Raw genomic sequence first — 20556 nt, 5'->3', positions numbered from 1 at the left:
TAGTTGGGGTCTGGAGCATTGTGCACAATTTGGGGTCACATGCTGTCCACAGGTCACTGTGGAACTCTTCTGTTCTGGAGAATTACCAGTGAAAGGGAGAAGAGACAGAAGATGATACCTTGCTTTTGTTTTTAGCATAGGGTTAGACTTGAGCATATTTGTAAGCAAACGGGAAGAAACCAGTGGAGGAAAGAGTTTTTTAGTAAAAGAGAGAAATAGAGAATAATTATTCAGTCATGTCTGACTCTTTGTGACCCCATTTGAGATTTTCTTGGCAAAGATAGTTTTGTTAAATGGTTTGCCATTTCCTTCTCCAGCTCATTTTAAAGATGAGGAAACTGAGGCAGCCAGTGTTAAGTGATTTACCCGGGGTCTCACAGGTAGTAAGTGTCTGGAGCTGGAGAGAAGTGTCAGGTCTTCCTAACTCAGGGTCCAGTGTTCTATCCACTGTGCCATCTAGCTGACCTGAGAATAACTGAGTGCTATATAAAAATCAGTTATTTATTGAAGGGAAAGAAGAAAGAATGTGTAGAGTCATAAAAAAGTTTGAGAGTTTTAGAATTGGAAGGGACCTCAAAAGCTACCTAGTTCAGTCCCTCTAAGCTCCTGATTAGTCAGAGTTTATAACTAGCCCAACCTGACCCACCATATAGCCTGCTACTTGTCAGTCATCTTCCTGTCATGTCACCACTCCAACCTCTGGCTTTTGGAACAATAATCAAATCAACACCAACATTTCTGGAAAGGACATATCAATAAATTGTCCTGTGGGCCCATTCACCATACCTGTGGTTCTTCAGTCCAAAACAACAGTACTTCCATATATAGTATTGTCTTTCCCTATTAGTATGTCACATCCTTGAAGGCAGGGACTGTCTTGCTTTTTCTTTGTACCCCCAGAATGTCTTTCACATGGTGCCTGGCACATAGTAAACAATTCCTTCCTTCCTTCCTTCCTTCCTTCCTTCCTTCCTTCCTTCCTTCCTTCCTTCCTTCCTTCCTTCCTTCCTTCCTTCCTTCCTTCCTTCCTTCCTTCCTTCCGTTAGAAATGTAGTTTGGATCCTATTCTACCAATTCCTAAACCAATGCCCTTTCCATTGTAGTATATTGGACAGGTGAGCATGTCTGTAGGAAGAGGGCTTTGGAGGTGGCTTAAAGATGAGCATATTTGACATAGTAGCTGGGGGAAGTGTGATAGACCATCAATCACAAATGAATACAATTGCCATACAGTGGTGATAGCTCAGTTGGTTATATTCAGGAGTATTCAAGAGCTGATTGCTTGCTCCTTATTTTCAGCATAATCATTTCTACCTCAAAAGTGGGCAAAGGTTACAAATCAGAGTTTAATTTGTTGTTTTGTTGATTTTCTAGACATAAGACAGTGCTGAAGAAAATGTTAATAATGAATATTAAAAGTGTGCATTTCCTCCCCCAGAGAGTTGGTTTTTAAACATCTACCAGCACAATTCTAATCATATGCTAACTCGGTGCCTGTGATTTCATAACTTTCCCCAGCATCATTCTATTGCTCTGGATTAAGAGAGGAGAAGGCAGAGATCGGGGTGACCCAGGGCTAAAGCTTCTTGTTGTTCAGTCATTTCAAATTCTTTGTGGCTCCATTTAGGGTTTTCTTAGCAAAGATACTGGAGTGGTTTGCCATTTCCTTCTCCAATTCATTTTACAAATGAGGAAACTGAGGTGAATAGTGTTAAGTGACTTGCTCAGGGTCATACAGCTAGTAAGTGTATGAGGCTGGATTTGAGCTCAGGTCTTCATGACTCCAGGCCCGGCATTCCGTCTTCTGTATCACCTAACTGCCCCAAGGCTGAGGCTTAGGTGGGAACTACTGCTTGATATCAGATGGGTGGGTAGTATCTTGCTGAAATGTCTAATTACAGGTCGAAACTGAAAGGAGGGAAGTCCCCTTAGAGCAGGGGATTTGACTAGCAGATAAGGAAGGAATTGAATAATCAGAGATTATAATAAAGGTAAAGGACAGGTTTAAGTGGTGGAAGAGGTGGAAGGACAGGAGATTCTGATCAGATAGGCAAGGGACTGTATGTTCTGCTTGTTAGTAGGGAACAAGGAAGATGCCTGTAAATTATAGCAGTATCTTGTGTGAACTTGGGGGTGAGCAGTTGTGGGGTTGAATCCTGATTTTAAGAATTGTGGGAATGATCTGTTTTTTTTATTGTTAGTCCCCTGGTGGGGTTAGGTTCAGGTGGATTGCTAGCTAAGGTTTATGAGCTCAGTCCAGGGAACCCAGGTTGTCCAAACACAGGACCACTAGTATAGCAGTGGGGAGATTTCTTCTATGCTCACTCCTAGTTCTCCTTTCCAGATGTCCTGTTCCTAAATTTGTACATATTCTTTGAATGGTCAAGTGTTCACTGAAGACTGGGTGCTGGGAAAGGTAACCTGAACACACTGTCTGTGACAGAAGATGGGGAGAGGGAATTAGGGTCTGCATAATGTAGATCTGGGATCTCAAGAAGACAAGCCCGCTGAGGTGCTGAGAAAGTTCGGGAAGTTTTGTGTTCAGGTTGGGGTTAGCAGATCAAGGGAAGTTTTATAATGAATGCAGGCTAATGGGTGAAGTCCTGAGGTCCTCTGAGAATGAAGACTATGGGTCAGTCAATTCTTAAACCCCAGCAAATCATTCTGTTGGGTGTTGGTGAGATGATGACAAACATGGAACATGGAAGGAATGCAGTGCATAAAGCAGTTTGAAGTGGGCTAGGGTACTGGCAATAGGGTAGGGACATGAGCTGGAAAGGAAGGGAAGTTCATATTTAATTCTAGGGATCCACTGAATGAATACTTAGGAGCTGAGGAATGACATGAGCAGACTTGTGCCTTAGGAAGATTATTTTGGAAGGAGGATAGGGGACTGTGAACCTTAGACTTTAGGATAGTGAATTTTTAAACGTACAGAGGCAGCATCTCAAGGCCTAAAATGCTGCAAGGGAAATCAACCAAGAGAGACTTGAGAGACCCTTTCTTAAAAATACATTCTAATGAAACACATGGTTCTGATGAGGAAGAAAAGGGAAAAGTGTGTAAAGAGACTGAGGAAGCTGCACTAGAAATTTATTGATCAATTTAGATTTACAGGGGTGGCTAGGTGGTACAGAGAATAGAGCACCGGCCCTGGAGTCAGGAGGACCTGAGTTCAAAATCCTGCCTCAGACACTTAACACAAAAACTAGCCATGTGACCTTGGGCAAGTCACTTAACTCCAATTGCCCTCCAAAAAGAAAAAAAACAAAAACAAACAGAAAAAAAATTTAGATTTACAAAAAAAGGGTATAGAAAATGAAAAGAAAGGCCAATAAGGGGTTGAAAACACAAAAGTGACACCATCCTATCAAAATGTTGGGGTCATTGAATCCAGTAATTAGCTGAATTCGGTAATCAAAAGGGGCTTTGTTGGGGACAAGAAAAGACCAAGGAAAGGACAAGACCACCATGTACCCAAGTGGAATCAGAACTACTCAACTCTTCCAAGTAGAAAGCACAAAATAGAAATGATTAATAGGGATCAGAAACATCAAGGCTTCCAGACCAGGATATCTTATGCTATAACACATTGCGTCTCTTACATGCTTGGCACTAAATTTTTGCTGAGAAAGTGAATTCATTTATGGAGCACCTTTTGGTTACACGTCCGTAGCTCAAGACCCTCATCACTGTAGGGGGAAAATGCAGAGAGGATGGAGAAGTATGTGAGTGTTGGATGGTCACAGAAAAGACACAAAAGCTGGTTTAGCATCCTTCATTAACTCAGAAAATATTTGTTGAAAGCCTACTATATATATGTCTACGGACCATCTTGTTCAGTAAATATTTGTCAAATGAACAAATGGAAAATAGTACTTTAAGCTGCTGTTTACAAATTCTTGCCTTGCCCACCCCAGGCAGAAAATAAAGATGGCGGCAGCTGCTGGCTCTTCAGGACTATGTCTCTGCCTGCTGGTTCATATTTGGGCTGTTGGTCCCAGTAGGAGAGGCTGCTGCTAGTAGATAGACCCAAGCTAGGTATGAAGCAGGCAGATGGTCCCAAGGAAGCATTGAGCTCTCAAATCAGGCACCTGCAGCAGAGAGCAGGCAGGTAGAATTGGAAAATCTTCAGTACTGTGCAGAACTTCTGCAGCCACTCTCCCTCCCTCCTTTCTCATCAACCCAAAGCCAGGCTCTCTCCAGCTCCTTGCTTAAGTGGAGAGTCTTTGCTCCAAGGCCGAGATCAAAGCGCCCATTCCCTGAGGCTGGGACTGTCTCTTTATCTTTTGGGCTGTTGGATTTCTGGCTCAGCCAAGCGCAGAGAAAGCGAAACTGGGAGGGAGGGAGGGAGGAAACCCCAGGGAATTGGAGGGTCCTGTTTTCTTCTGTTGCCTAGCCAGGACTTCCCCCAGCCTCTCCTGCTATTAGCTGATAACTTGGGAAATGTTCTTTTCAAGGCCTTTTTTTTCCTTAGGCAAAAGCTTCTCTTCCACCCAAGGGGACCATATTACAGATAGCCTGTCATGGCAGGGCACAAATAAGCACAAATGAGAGGCTGGAAGTGGAAGAAGTGGGGCTGTGTGTGGAGGGATGTGCTCAGTGGGTGAGCTGATCAGGGCTTTCCCTCACCCCAGTGGAGGAAGTTGTAATGCAAAGAGCTGGAGTCTGGGAGTCTGCAGGCATGGGTTCTATGTCCAGGTCTGTGGCTTAACAGCTCTTGGACCTTGGGTAAGTCCCTTCTCCCCATGAGCCTCAGTTTCCTTTTTTATAAAAAGAAAGGGTTGCACTTGATGGTCCTTCAAGTTTCTTGAAATTCTAAATGCTATAATGACCATGATTTGAATACTCAGAAATCAAGTTAAAGTCAAAGGATAGTCTTGAAGGGATAAAGAAATCTCAAAATATTGTGCAGGGAGGGCCTCAATTAGGGAGCAGTACCCTGGGATTAGTGAGATTATTGGGGCTAATTGTATGCATAGAAACCATAGCTCTTTTATTTGTTTAGTTATTTTTTAATGTAACCTGAATTCCCAAACCCACTGGTATGGAACTTTCTCCTCATGGGCGGAGAGTAGTGGCCTGCCCCACACGAGGGATAGGAGAGAAGGGGAGAAGAATGGAGGGGCTAGCTTCTAGCTTCAGTCTCTTCAGGCTTTGAGAAACAAGGTGGCAGACATCTTCTCAGTCTTTTCCTTCAGCAACCTGCAGTGGGATTGGGGCATTGATCACTATCGAAGAGGAAAAGTCCCATAGCAATAAGACTTTGGGACTTGGGTTACATTTCAGCACCAGCAAGGGAGCCACCTCCCTATCCAGCCAACTGGGCTAGATTTGGGCTCAGGCATGGAGAGGGGAGAGCATTGTTACTCAATTTCTACCTAAGGCTTTGACATGGGGGGGGGGGAAGAGGAGTAGGATTGGAACAAGATTAAAGAGAGCAAAGATAGGAAGACTGAAGTTCGGGAAGAGAGGGAAGAGTGGGTATCACTGTACGACTGGGGAGAGTTGAGTGCACCTTGGGAATGGTGGTGAGTTCTGGGGGCAAAATGCCAAAAAAGGCCTGGGCTTGAAATCCAGGAGAGAGTTGGAGGCCAGTCCTGGCTTTGTCATTGAATAGCTGAGGTTAGGGGATGATTAGAAGACAAAGAATAATAAAAGAGGTTACATTTCTCATGGGTTTTAGAGTTTGCAAATTGTTTTTTCCCCCCACAACAGCTCTGTGAGAAAGGGCAGTATAAGCATAGTATTTTTAAAAGATACACAGTTTTATCTGCCTCCTTCACCAGAACTGCAGATGGCATTCAATGCCTCCAGTCTCTCTAGATAATTTCACTATTTACTCTGGACATTTGGATGCCATGCTTATGGTTATGAGCATGTTGCGACTTAGCTCAGTTGAGACTCAGGTGATAAGCCATTTGGGAACTGTGTTTGTAACCTTCCTAACTTTGTAGGCACTTATGCTACCCTGGCAGAGTTTCCCAGAATTCATGGTCACCTCTATGCCATAATGAGATGTTCTCCCCATTTTACAGATGAGAAAACTGAGACTCCAGTAAAGTCATGTGATTCAAGTCACACAGCTAATAAGTGGTGGAGCTAGATGTTAGATGTAGGCCTTCTGACTCAAACCCCAGTGAGTGGTTTTTTGGTTTTTTTTTTTTTACATTGTATCATGCTTCAGGTTAACCTCTCTAAGCCTCAGTTTCCCCATCTGTGGAGATGAAGAAGAGGGAGTAATCATCTCTGTCCTATTTACCTCACTATACACATGTGAGAGTTTGGTATGAGTTACCATTTTTGTTACTATTATCTCTAGGGCAGACCTAGGCTTACCTGTCACTGGGTTGGGGAGCACTGGCCAGTAGTCCTCCACCTCCGGCATGTTTTCCATACGATGCAGCTAATCACAAGCAGTGTGGAGAAGGACAGTAACACCGGAATGATGATCACTGGGGCCTGCAGGCTGACCACGTCTGGGGACCCTGGGAGGAGAGAAGAGGCCCATCAGAGATGGCCTCTCCAGGGAGAGAGGAGCCTTCTTCTATCAGTCAGCAAAGACTTGGTGCCCATTTGCAGGGTATCCAGTCCTGGGTCTGACTCTACCCAGGGGGATGCCAAGAAGGAGGAGGCACAGAACACACATTCTTCCCCTCCTCCTCCCCACTTCCCTCCTAGGACTTAGTTTTCACATCTAGTCTTGTTAAAAAGATAGGATTCTCCAGCAAACAACACGAGTGGCGAGATGGTATTATGTGTAATGTCACAGTGTGCTGATGTGGTAGAAAAGCAAACCATTCCCCATGCAGAATAGGGAATGTTCTAGTAAACAACGAAGCCCTAGGGGTGTGGGGCTTTTGTATTTGCTTCCTGGGGACTCTGAGTGCTGCCCTGGCATCCACAGAGGAGTAAAGGAACCAGAGAAAGGCCTCTGGCATGTCAGGTAGGAGCCTAGGATAGTCCTTGATGGGGCTTTGAAGATCATCATATGAAGGCACTCAGGCCTAAACCAGGGAATGGATGTGCCCAAAGTCACTTAGGTAGAAGCTTGGCCCTCTACTTTAAATGTGTTCTTCTTCCCACTACAACTTTCTTGTGGAAGATTTATGGAAAGACAGACAGGAATTGCCCATGATGGTACATCCTGGAATGATAATGGTTCACAGTGATGGAGAACGGAGCCACACAGATGAGGTCACAGTGACATCCGAACAGGAGGCCAGTGTCAATGCTAAGAGTTAAAGGAGGGATCTGTCCACACTGGGATTACCAAGGCAAACTTCACAGACCAGGGTGGACATGAGCCTGATCAGCCTTGACATTGACAGAGGATTTGGATAAAGACATAGGAGGAAAACATGGCAGGTGAAGGACCTTGATGTGTGTTGGAAGGAGTTCAATACACCCCTTAGTTTGTTCAGCTGAAGAGCAATGTCCTTGGAAAGACAAAACTACAGGGATAGGAGTGGCCTCTAGCTGGCCTCTGGTTTGTGTCCATAGCCCAGTGTGAGATCAGCGGATTTTGCCATAGTGGCCAAGGCCAGCTGTGCCAGGGACTATGAATACTTATTACTTCAGGTATCATTCCACATACACAGTAGCTAATGATTACCTACAAAGGACTCCTCCAAAGTCAATACAGGTCTTGTTGTGGGGAGGGAGGTCACACCTGCCTTCTGAACCCTCAGCTTCCCTGGCCTGGGCTTGAATAGGAGCTCCCAGGAGCCCGTTTTGCTCCTCACCCTGCCCAAGAGTTTGGCATCAGATCAGGAAAAAGTAACTATGACCTGCATGATCCCAAGGGTTCTCTTCTGGTTCCCCTGCCCCATGGCTCTTGGGATTCCCTTTCCTTCTCCTCTTTCGAAAATTGGTCTTGTCTAGTAAAAAGAAGCCCAAGTAGGGAATCAGGAAACCGTTCTAGTACCCACTTGGCTACTAATGTGCCCTGCAAATTTTGGTAAGTCTTTTAACATAGCTCAGCCTCACTCTCCTCTTCTATAAAATGCAGGTAATGCCTCTACTTCCTTTTGTGGAGATAAATTTAGATAATGTAGGTAAAAAAAATGTAGGTAAAATTTCCCAATGCCTTGGGAAAAAATGAACATTTATACAATGGGAGATATAATGATGATTACTTTCTTAGGGAAGAGAATTTTGAAGTCATCTGATACCTGGGGGTGGGAGTTGAGAGGGAAAGAGAGCCTGGGTATCCCTCTTATAGGGAGCTTCCGAATAACTAAATGCTGCTATTTAAATCTTCTTGGTGTTTAGAACACACTGTTGGTGCTTGTTGGTTGACTGATGGAGCTGAGAGGAAGGGGGTCTATGGAGGGAGGGGAAAGAACCCTAGGGATTCCTTATAGAACACTATTAGACTTTTGCAGCTGCCCTATACCAGCTCCTGGATCTCTCTCTCTCTCTTTTTTTTTTTTTTTGCTTTTTGGAGGGCAATTGGGGTTAAGTGACTTGTCCAAGTTCACATGGCTAGTTTTTGTGTTAAATGTCTGAGACCGGATTTGAACTCAGGTCCTCCTGACTCCAGGGCCGGTGCTCTATTCACTGCGCCACCTAGCCACCCCTCCTGGATCTCTTTTACCAGCTGGGTTGCTGGCTTGGAAGAACCCCTAGGAGCCAGAGCATTCACTTGACTTATTCTTGACCCCAAGTGGCTGGATGGAGTGACAGCAGAGATGGGGACATCTCCTGTCGACTGGAGCTGGTGGTAGGCTGACAACATCTGGCAGTGTTGGCCAGAAACAGTCACTGGCCCCCAGCCCCACAGGCATAGACTAAGGCAGGGTGGAAGACCCCCTGGGAAGCCTGGGCAGGGGGGTGTGATTCCTACTTACTGCATCGATAGTCGGCACTGGACAAGTTGCATGGGTGATCGATGCTCATTAGTAGAAGTGCTTCTCCACAGAGCAGTCAGGTACCAGGTGAGGATGAGGCCTGATGTTCTCAACTCCAAAACCTGTGAATGATCCATGAGCCAGAGGCATGAAGCCAGGACTTTCCCAGCTCTGGCCTCACCTCCTCCTGTTCCATAAAGTGCCCTGGGCATCAGAAGCTGGCCTTCCTCTCTTTTCTTCCTAGCCCCTACTAAGAATCTGGCTTCTCCTTCCTTCTGGGCCTAATTTCTCCAATCTCAGCATTGGGAGGGTTATTAGGCATCATCTAATTCAATCTCCCACTGCATTCGAGAATACTCTTGATGGTACCCTGATGGTGCTCACCCAGGCTCATAACACCCAGTGATGAGGAACTCATTACCTTATATGGCAGCTCATTCCATTGTGGGACAGCCCTGTGGGAAAGCTGATCCCCCAACTAAAGGCTACCAATGAATCTTGACTGGTATTTTAAAGACAAATCAAAGTACATTTTGTCTTTGTCATGGTGTATACAGTGGTGTGTTAGGAGAAGGGACTCATGAGTTTCTGGAAATAGAAAGAGCTTCAAAAGAAGTTCAGATAAATCCCTGGATAGTGGAGTATTGTCCTTAATAGGAACTACAGGATTGCCTGTCTTCTCAAGAATAACATCAGGGAGGGCAAGGCTGGCTTTCCCAAACTTTCCCTTTATGCCAGAATCCTGAGCTATAGGGAAATTAGGGCTAACTCGAGGACACTGATGATGTTTTAATTGTTTTACTTATCTGTAAAGTTAGGGAGCTCAATGAGATGGCCATTAAAGTCTCCTCTATCCCTGACAGTGTCTATTTGAAGGTCCTTTCCAGTTCTAACTTTCTATGAGATTCCCTTCATCCTTATACCTACAAGGTACGAGGTCAATGGGGATCTGCATGTGTGTGTCTTAACTTCTTTACCAGACTTTGATCTCCTGAAAAGCAGAGACTGTCTTACTTTGTTCTCTGTTCTCAACCATACCAAGCATAGGGCCCTGCCCAGAAAGGAACAGTGTAGTGTAGTCTAGCCTGGAAATCAGAAGGCTTACAAATTTCCTAATAACTAGAGCTGTACAGAGATGGAGTGGACTGCCTAGGGAAATCGTAGGTTTCCCCTCATTGGAGGTCTTCAGGCAAAGACTGGATGACCACTTACCTGGGTATGTTGTAGAAGGTGTTTGTTTTTGGGGGGGATGGAGCAGGGATGGTTTGGACTGCTGAGGTCCTTTCCAATTTTGACGTTCTGTGACTTAGGTTCCAGATCTAACTCTACTGCTTGTTAACCATGTGACTTTGGGCTAACCACCTCTTTTTCCTGGGTCTCAGCTCCTTAGACTGTAAAATGAGCCAATTAAACTAGACGGTCTCTCAAGACCCTTCCAGATCTTACGTTCTATGGATCCATAATTTTATTTTGTTTCCTCCTCAGGGAAAGCCTATGAAAGTGGAAGGCCTGTGGGCTTTGCAAAACCAGCTGCATTTTCTTTCTGGTCTGTGAGAGGAAGGAATCTTATCTATTTCATTCTCAATCTCAGTCTCACAGAAAAATGGATTGTTGGTAGTGTGGAAGAGGAGGTAGTGTGAGGAGGAGATATAGGGAGGTTGACCCTGAAGGTTCTCCAGGGAGTTAGAATTTGATGGGAAAAAGGAATCTGCCTCATGCAGGCTGGTCAGGGAAAGATGGAAGGGGCCAAGAGGAACTTTGGGAAAGCCTTCTTGTCCTCTTCAGTCTCTCCCTGGTGACTCTGTGCGGGGCTTCTAATCTAAGGACATTAATTACTTCTTTTGGGAATACAGGTCCACATTACAATTGAATTTCTTCATAGGGCCTGGATTTGGAAGGGACCTTTGAGATGATCTGATCCAATCCCTTCATTCACAGTAAGGATGGAACTTTTTCCAGAGTATTGAACCCATGTTCTCTGACTCCAGAGCTGTTTCCATGACACCACTAAGAAATTTTAATAGGGATAAATGTGAAAACCCATGTTTTAGGTTCACAAAGCCCACTGGACAAGTCGAAGGATGAGGAGACGTATCTGGGCAGTAGTTCATGTGAGAAGACCTAGGGGCTTCAGCAGCCTCCAAGCTCATTGAGTCAGTAGTGTTAGCATGGCAGCCAGAAAGATTCATGCTAACAGACTATGGCATAAAAACAAAGCTGCACTGTCCTCTGTCCTAGGCATACCAGCTCAAGAGTATTATGGCCAGTTTTTGCTGCTACCTTCTACGAAGGACATTGACAACTGGAGGGCATCCAGGGGAAGGTGAACAGGATGTTTGGGGGACTCACACAATGAAAGGAACTGGGGCTGTTTGGCTTGGACTTAGGGGAACATGTTAGTTGACTTCCAATATTGAAAGGGCAACCACGTGGAACACGGATTAGACTTGTTTGGTTTGGCCCCAGAGAGCAGAATTAGGAGCAATGGGACTAAGTTGCTTGAGAAGCAGATTTGGGCCCAATGTAAGAAAAAAAACAAAAACCCATAACACTTTGAGTTGTCAGAAAGTGAAATGGAAACTTTGGGAGGCAGAAAAATCCCCATCACTGGACATGGAGGGAGGCTTCCTGAACACTTGTCTCAAGTCCAGTTGAGACGCTGGATCAGTAAGTTGTGACTGGGGGTTTGAGATGAGATAGCTCTGGATTACAGGCTAGACAAGGAGGATGGGTCCACGTGGGGCACTGTGCTGGGGCTCTGGGGAAATCTGGGGGACCTGAGTGGAAAAGGGAGAAGGAAATGGAGAGGGAAGTGACCCTGAGGAATCTGGAGACCCTTGGGTACCAATGTCTAGTTCCCTCCCCATATCCCATCTGCTTAAAGAGACAGCCGTTCTGCACTGTTGTCCCTGGTTAGAGAGGAGCTCCTTTGACCCTGTAAGGGACAGGGTCTTGGGAGACCCAGGTGTTTCTGAAATTAGAGATGGATCTATACTATTGCTCTTTCCCTGGGAAAAAAAGTCCCCAGAGCTTCCAGATCCCAGGACTTACATACTACAGTGCTCGGGGCACAAAAAGGCTCCAGGGTCCAAATCCACTACTTGCCCTCCATCACCCTAGCCATCCCTATTCCCAGGTCTTCCCAATACCCACCTGGGAATGCCTGAAGTTCCAGGGATAGGCCCAGGCTAGGTTAGGGTTGGGGGTGTAGTCCCCTTGAGTGGCTGCGGTGCCAGGCTTGCTCCTGCTTCTGTTCTGGCTCTGGGCTTGGTTACCAGTGTACCAGGTGTGGGCAGGTACTGACTCTGTCCTTGGAGGGGCGGGGCCTCTATAAAGTCAGGCCTGCCCCCTGGAGGAGATGGCTTGGAAGGACCTGGTGTAAGGACCAGTTAGCTGTTAAAGCAACCTGATGCACCAGAGAAGGAAGGGATGGTTTAATCCATGTGGCAGGGTCCTTCTCCTGAGCCCGGACCATGGGCCTCTTGCTTCTTCTCAGGGCTCTCACATATCAGGAAATTTAAGATTTCCCTGGAGTGTGAAAGACTCAGGTGCCCCCAGCAGTAGTTGTCAAATCAACTAAGGATTTAGCATCACTCCTCCCCACCCCACCCCTACCCCTTTGTCTTTTCTCAGAAACCATCACTAGGAGAGGGGACGCTGACAATTCCTGATTAGGAATTAGAGTAAATGACTTAAATTAATAATATATGGCTATCTCTGGTTCCAAACAGCATGGTTATGTCTCACTTGATCCTTTCTCCCAGCAATCCTGTGAGGTAGATGGGGTAGAGATTACAGCTCCATTTATAGTTAGAGAACAGAGATCCAGAGAGTCATTGAGCTAGATGGTCTCGGAACTGGACAGAACCAAAAAGAGTCCTCTTTTTGGAGGACACCTATACCTGGGCAGGAATTTCTTCTATAATATTCAAGGGAAGCAGCCACCTTACCTATTCTTGGAACCCCCCATTGATGGGGAACCCACTATTTCTTGTTAGCAATGTTAAGAAGTTTTTTCTTATATTGATCTGGACTACTTCTTCAACCTTCCACCCATGGCTTTTGCGGCCTAGCAGAACAAGCTTAATCCCTCTTTCACAAAACAGCCCATGCTCCCAGCATTCATACTCCCTGAAATGTCTGTCCTCCCTATTTACTTTGGATGATTCTTAGGTGGCCTGGTTGCCTTCTTCTTCATTCTCCTGGGTATGTGTTCTACTTTGCCAATGTTCTTTCTAAAACGTGATGGCAGTTTACATGTCTTACTCTGGATACGGTCTGATTATGGCAGAACACAATGGCAGGCTATCTTATTCATGATTAGAGTGTGCAGAGTGACTGATGGACAACCTGCTTGTGGTCTACTGGCACTCATGAGATGTCAGAAGGCCTGGGGAAAGTCCATGGCCCTTATGGAGAATTTATGGGAGGACACTGACAAGTCACCCAGGAGAAGGCATGGAAGGGTTGCCATTTATACGCCATGGAGAGAAGGCTTGCAATCAGTGAGATCACAAAACCATCGCGTATGGAAATATTCCTCTAGTCATAGAAACATTATACTGGCTTTGGGGATAACCAGGCCTCAGTCTGTTCAGCTATAAAATTAGAGAGCTGTACTGTGCTAAAGTTCCTTATGTATTTAACTCTATATTATAAGGCTTCTTCTAGCTTTAACTTTCCTGTGTCCAAAGTTCCTGTGACCTGTTGATATTCCATGTTCTAAGGGCCCTCCCAACCCTGACATTCTATGTTCTAAGGGTCCTCCCAGCTCTGACATTTTGTGTTCTGAGACCCCTCCCAGCTCTGACATCCTGGGTTCTAAGGGCCCTCCCAGCTCTGACATTCTGTGTTCTAAGGCCCCCCCACCCCCAGCTCTCACATTCTTTTGTTCTAAGGGCCCTCCCAGCTCTCACATTGTGTTCTAAGGATGCTCCCAGCTCTGACATCCTATGTTTCAAGGGCCCTCCCAGCTCTTACATCTTCCATTCTGAGGTCCTTTCCTGCTCTTTGGCTTCATAATTTTTGTCTGCTAGTCTGGCCTTTGCCTGGAATTGCTTCCCCAATCCTCAGAGCAGCCTGGGGTGGGATCAGGAGGAAGTGCCCCACATTCACCTTTGCCCTAACTTCAGGCATGGGCTGAAGTTTCAGAAAGCCCTTTGCCTGCTCCCATGAGCCCCCTGGACCCCAAACCTGAGCCTCCTTATCCTGGGTTCTTAACTCACAGAAGTTAGGGTGGGAGGTGTGGGGAGGCACAGAGTCAAGAGTCTGGGACAGAAATGAAAGAACAGGGGAAGGAGCCTTGGAGCATGAGCAGTCATCTCCAGGGGAGTTGAGTCCTTCCCAGGGGAAGCTTCTTAGTTAACAGCAGAAAGCTGTATCCCTTGAGACTGTTTTTGTTTTGTTATGTGGTTTCTCTGAGTTGTTTTCTGCCCTTGCAGAACCTCCAGAGAGAAGGTCCCAAAGTTCTTTGGCCCTGTCCGACTCTAAATCTGTATGCTCCTGGAACCCCGACACCTTTAACAAGGTATTAAAAACCCCATTTGCTTTCGAATCTGTTATGCAATCTGTGAGATGGAGTCAGAAAGGAGGAGCAAAGCTGGCCCCTCTCTTCTGGCGGAGGACAAGGATTGGATGAAACTGGTCACTTCCCTGGCCCTGCTAAGTGGGGGCTGGGAGATAAAACAGCCCCATCTTTGCCTGTGGAGAGATCTTCCTTTGACATAGTGTTTGTGGGTGGGCTGGAGCTTCTCCAAGCCCCACTGGGGGGAGGGTCAGACCTCTGGTGGGCCAGGGGGGTACAGCACTGGTGGGTTTCCTTACAGAGCCACTCCTCCTCCTTGGGTCAGCGGATCCCAAATAGAATTCCAGTGCCCTCTAACCAATACCTGCAGACAACCAAAGCCTCTCTGCCCTTTCTGATTGGTCCTCTCATATCTGGCCACCCTCATCACTGTGACTCCACTCATCTTTCTGAAGCAGGATCTTAAGGCCAAGAGCAAAGACATTCTTTGCTCTGATTTGTTCTTCTCATCACTTTCCCACTCCTCCCCTCCCCCCAAGGATTTAACCTGGTATTACAATGACATCTTATCATCAGACATAAACATTTATAGATCCATACACTGAGCTAGAAAGAACCTTACCTTTTGAGATTACCTGGTCCAAGGTAACTCATACCCCTATCTCTGCTTGGCAGACCTTTTCCCCTGGCTTTTTACCTTTCAAGGCTGCCTTAGATTTTTCTTGTAACCCGTCACTTAGCCATGTCAGAGACACAGTGTAATTTGCCTCAGTCATATTTCCTGCCTTTGGGAATGACCTTCCCACTAATTTACATGTCCATTTGACCGTGAGGTTTTCCAAGAAGCCTTTCCTTTGAAAGCCTTCCCCTTTGGATTCTGGTTAGATTGTAATAACAACACTTTAAAATTGTGCTTTAAGATTTACAAAGCATTTTCCTTTAAGTTAGACAACTTAAGGACCATCACCCTCATTTTATAGATCAAGAAACTGGGGCATTTAGAGGTAGAAAAGTTTCTCTAGAAACACAACTGGCAAATGCTGGAGCCAGGATCTGAATTCACTTCAATCTCCTCTAACTCCAAGTCCAGGGCTGCCAGATACAGTTTTGGACTCAGAGCTGTGAAGATCTAAGTTCAAATCCCAGCTCAGACACTTAGGAGCCGTGTAGCCCTAGGCAGGTCGCCCTCTCTGATCCTCAGTTTCCTCATCTATAAAATGGGGGTGCTAATAGCACTCACATCTCAGAGTCATTGTAAGGATCAAGTGTAATAATACATGGAAAGTGCTTTATAAACCTGAGATGCCAAATGTGAGCTATTCTTATCCAACTGGGCCTTTCAATATTCTTTGCTACTGAGTGCTTCATAATTGTTTTCAAGTCATTTCACTTAATTATCCTTTTCCCTCCTCCCTCTGTGCCTAAATAGTCAGAACCCCCCCAACCCCACCCTGGTCTTTTTTCTTTTCTACTCCTCCCTCCCCATCTTCCACTCCCACACTCAGTGCCTGGGGCCCAGCTGCCAGCTGGTGGCTTGTTTCCCTACTCACCCTGGTGGCTTTGGAAACAGTGGTGGTCAGGACTCAAGGGGGGAGGCAATGGGAAGAGGGTTGGGCCAGGAGTCACAAGAGTCTACCACTCATTAACTGTCAGCTAATCGAATAGAGCCTGCATTTCCTCATCTGTAAAATTGGGGCTAAATCCTGCCCTGTCAGGTTCTCCCTGGGAACAGGCTTTTAATAAGCAAGTATTGGAAAGGAAAACGTTCACTGAACAAGCAACCACTGACCTGGGTTCATGTTACCATTGCTTCCTCTGCTGGTTATCTGGACTTCCACTGGATCACCTTTGTCCAGGTGGTCCATTGGCCTACCCATGCCATGCCTGCATTGCTCTGCCCAGGTCTCTTGGCTCCTGTCGTCCACCCTGGACTCTAATTACTTGGTGTTTCTAGCCACAGTTCTCTCACCTCATTCTGAGGCAACTCCATCATTCGACATCTATGGAATCTTGTTTTGTTTTTAAACTCAAGCTTACTTCTTCCCTTCCCAATCTGGTCCCTACTGCATTTCCTCCATTCTCCACTTCTTCCTAGCTCTGGGCCAATGAGCACCCAGGCTCTCTCTGCAGGTGAGCATTCTGTGAGAAGGGGTCTGTGATTGTAAGATACTATACAGATATCCAGCTCTTAGGACGACACAGACGGTGGGCTTGTGCCCTTTGCCTGCTGAGTGGTATCTCCCCTTACTCTTCTGAGTTCTCATGCTTCCTCGCTGTTTGAAACCTGCTTTCAGGAAAGGATCTGATGAAGTTCCATCATGCTAAGAAGTGAGGAGAGAAGCTGTGGGGGATTTTCCCAAGCCCTAGAAATCCCACTCCACTTTATTTTAAAAGGCAGCCAGATGACAGGCTCTCTAGGGTGATTCCTGCAGGCCTAACTCAACCTTAGGTGAAACGTTGCCTTTTTGGGCTGCTATGTTCCTCAGGGGTGGCCAGTAACTCTAAAGACTTTCTGGTTATTCTTTGGCAGCTGGGTCACAGAAGGTGAATTTCTGAATCTTGACTGGCAGGGACGAAATCCAATCTAGTCCAGCAGGCATTTATGAAGGTAACCCAGCCCCAGGTATGGTTAGACACTGAACAGGGTAAGGGGGTCTAACCCCAGAGAGGGAGAGGAAGGGAAGGAGCTCCTCTCAAAAGAGAAATTGGGCAAAGCAAGAAGAGGGAAGGAGGTTAGGAGAATGAGCTTGGAGACTGCCTACAGAGGTATCAGAGCTCATTGAGAAAAACAAACCATAACATCCCATAACTTTAATTCAATATTGTACAAATGAGCCATTAGTCACAAAATGGATATAGTAACCTTTTTCTTTTTTCCTTTTTCTTTATTATAAATACTGCATTCTGGGGAGTGAGGGGGATCAAAGAATGAGGGGAAGGAGAGGGAGGTTGTACAGGCACTGGGCCCAGCTTTCCCAACCATGTCCCTCCAGGGCAGCTCCTTCCCTTGGGGAACCCCCTGAGTATTCCCATTCCACTGCATTGTTCCATTGCTGTCCTGGGGTCCTGAGGAGACCAAGCGGGACTGCTGATTATTAGGCACACTGGGGTGAGGATATGGGGGCTCTGAGCCATGACATAATTGCTATTTTCCCATGAGCTAAGATGTTTCAACTTCTGGTCTCACTTTGTGAATACTGGTGATTTGAGAATGGATCTCAAATTTGCCTGAAAGGATCTGGCCCTGAAATGACTAACTGGGCAACCAGGGGCTATGATCACAGTTAGAAATAGTTCCAGGGGGCAGGGAGAAGAAGGAAATCTCAGTTTTGACTTGGGGGTAGAGTAGCCCCCCTTTTCTCCCTGAGAATTCAGAGCTGCCTTGGGTAGAGCGATTTGAGCTAAGGGGAATGAGGAAGGCCTGGGCCCGATTCCAACAGCAGCAGGGTTTAGATACAGACGGAGGATCCTTCCTTTCTTGAAGTGGACCTCCTTGGAGCCTAGGCTGCTGGGCAGGTCTGCCATGCAAAGTCAGCTACCAAAGATCAGCCCCTGGAAGTCCTTTTGGCCTGTGCCTCCCACACACAGCCAAAAGCTCTGTGGTCTTGTAGGGATACATGATGCACAGCCTACACTTGGCGACAAGTCACTGCTTTCACCAGGGCTGGGCCTGGGTCTATCCCACTTAAGACACTTAAGAGTCCTTGACTTGGGTACTGAGAGTTAACTATAGAGAGATCTGCTTCCCCAAAGCCTCCTTTCCTATACTTATCTTTAAGCTCCATTTGAAAAGTCAAGCTTAGGGTCAGGTTGACTGATATGATAGCTTCTCACCAAAGAAACAATCCTGTACTCAGAGCTAATGTCCTTACTCCTCCGATCCTGTCCCTTCCCACAATGGCATGCCTAGGTCCCTCGAATTGTCTCTCTGGCCCCACTTCTTGCCCTTTGGCAGTCTTCTTTCCCAAGCCCCACATCTTTCTCTAAACTCTCTGAGGCTGGGACAGGGGGTCTATGCACTGTCTCACCTACCAAGACTAAACCACTCCAGCATCTTTCTCCAAGGGGCTGACATCAAGAGGACTCCTGAGGGGCTCTCATTCCCTTGAGGCACTGTGTTGTTTCACCCTCATGCTTGAGAAAGACACTAGCATGGAGGGAACCTGCAGCCTATATGATCAGGCTGCTGCTCTGAGGGCTTATGAGAACTGCAATGTGCATAGTCCATGGAAAAATGAGAAGAAAAACATTGCTTGGGAATCTGGGGCAGGTAGGGGGTTTGGAGCTCTCAGGCCTTGAGAAATTCTTGTCTCCACCTAGGAGTCAACAATGGCCACTGGCCAAATGGGGACCAGAGTTAGGAAACAACCCCTGTGGATGAGGGGGAAATATGTGATCCCTGCACTGGTCATGGGCAAGCCTCACACTGTCCATGGAGAAGTGACTTCTCCAGCTCCCTGAGGCTGCAGACCGTCAGCACGGGTGGAAGGCAAAGGGAGTGGGGCAGCCGATGCCATGGGCCAGGGGAGGAGGCAGCGTCCTTCCCAGCTCCGAGGTCTGCTTGCCCACTCCGCCAGGGAGCGGCTACTAAATTCGCACCGTGTTAATGCGCAGAGGTTGCACATTCTTCCCATTGGCATGGCTCTGACCGGGACTAAAGTAGGAGCAGAGCTTTCCTGGAAACTTCTCCCGGAAGGTGTAAAGCCACGACATATCATCCGCATTGTAGAAGATGAGGAGTCCCTTGTCATAGTCCAAGAAGACGCCCACCTTCTCCAGTTTATTCTTGACATTGAGCCGGGTCCAGGGTTCTGTACAGGCGCTGTACTGGTTGCCATCATGCATGACAATGCAGTAAAAGCCGCGGCTAGGCTGGATCTGGATGCTGCCCTTGCGACTGACCGCCTCATGCGCCAGCCCAATCATCCACTGGGTCTTTTCTGACACCACTACCTCCCAGTAGTGGACACCACTGCCAAACGCCTCTGAGCCCAACACGGACACCTCCACATCGAAGCGCTTGGGTGAGTCCTGCAGGGGCTGGGGGTGGAGGTTCCCGTAGGCTACGATCGTGCAGTCATCAGACAGGATGAGTCGCTGATGGGCCGTGACAGGATCCAGGGTGAGAGCAGCCGGGACTGTGAAAGGAAGGACAGAGGACATGAGGGAGGCGATCCAGCTTTCCTGACCGAGAGAAAGTCATCGTAACAAACCTGTGACCAGACCGCTACTGGCTGCAGACAACAACAATTCTTAATGTCTATGCAGAACAGGCTGGGTGACATTGTAGCTAGGTTGATAGCTTGCTTTTATCACCTTGTGGAAATTGATTAACTCCACTACATATTTTTTCCATTGTATGGAACCTGGAACCCAGCAAAGTTCCAAGGTTGGGAGGAAAGGTCATTTTAAAATCAAAACAATTACTTCTCTAAGACAGCAAGAAGAATGAAGAGAGTTCTAGATTAGAGGTCAAAGACAGAAAACAAAAAAAAAAACCATATACACCAAAATATTAATTGTAACGATTTTTTTGTTGTAGCAAGAACAAAATCAGGAACAAAGTTGGTGTCCATTAAGTGGGGAATGGCTGAACAAACTCAAACTATGGTATGTGAATGCAATAGAATATTATTGTACCATAAGAGATAACAAATATGAGGAATTCAGAGAAATACAAGAAAATCTGTAAGAGGGGTACAGAGCAAAACCAGAAGAGTAACATATACACCCCTCACTTGACCCACCCGTCCCCTTCCCAATCCCTCTCCCATACTTTTATCTTTCCTTTTTGTGACTAAATTCCTGGAGAAGATGCTGCCACTTCCTCTTCCCCCTCTCTCTTAACAGTCTGGCTTCCAACCTCATCATTCAACTGAAACCATTCTACAAAGACCAAAGATCTCTTAATCCCCACACTGAGTGACTTTTCATCCATCCACATTCTTCTTGACCTCTCTGCAGATCCTGACACTGTCGATCCAATCACTTTCTTCCTTTTGATACCCTCTTCCCTGGGTTTTTGAAATACAGCTCTCTCCTGGTTCTTTCTCTTTCTTCTCGTCTGGCTACTCCTTCTCAGTCTCCCTTGCTCTATTTTCATTCAGACCATGTCCTCCCAGGCTCTCTTCTCCTCTGCCTTCATCCTGTTTTGCTTGGAGATCTCATCAGCTCCTATAG

General features: G+C 46.5%; 1 protein-coding gene across 1 annotated transcript in view; it reads right to left on the bottom strand.

Moving 5' to 3' along the window:
* Nucleotides 1-17172: 17172 nt before the first annotated feature.
* TRIM62 (tripartite motif containing 62) overlaps nucleotides 17173-20556 on the bottom strand; it is a 57980-nt gene continuing 54596 nt past the window's right edge. The window contains exon 5 of the mRNA XM_069079212.1: nucleotides 17173-19514. Within this exon, the coding sequence (XP_068935313.1) occupies nucleotides 18964-19514 (551 nt within the window). The 3' untranslated portion in view covers nucleotides 17173-18963. The remainder of the gene's footprint in view (nucleotides 19515-20556) is intronic.

This window comes from Petaurus breviceps, unplaced genomic scaffold, assembly GCF_028583685.1.
Source record: "Petaurus breviceps papuanus isolate PSGF00001 unplaced genomic scaffold, PetGlider_PUasm1.0 91041, whole genome shotgun sequence".
Taxonomy (NCBI): domain Eukaryota; kingdom Metazoa; phylum Chordata; class Mammalia; order Diprotodontia; family Petauridae; genus Petaurus; species Petaurus breviceps.
This window is presented reverse-complemented; position numbering and strand designations above follow the sequence as displayed.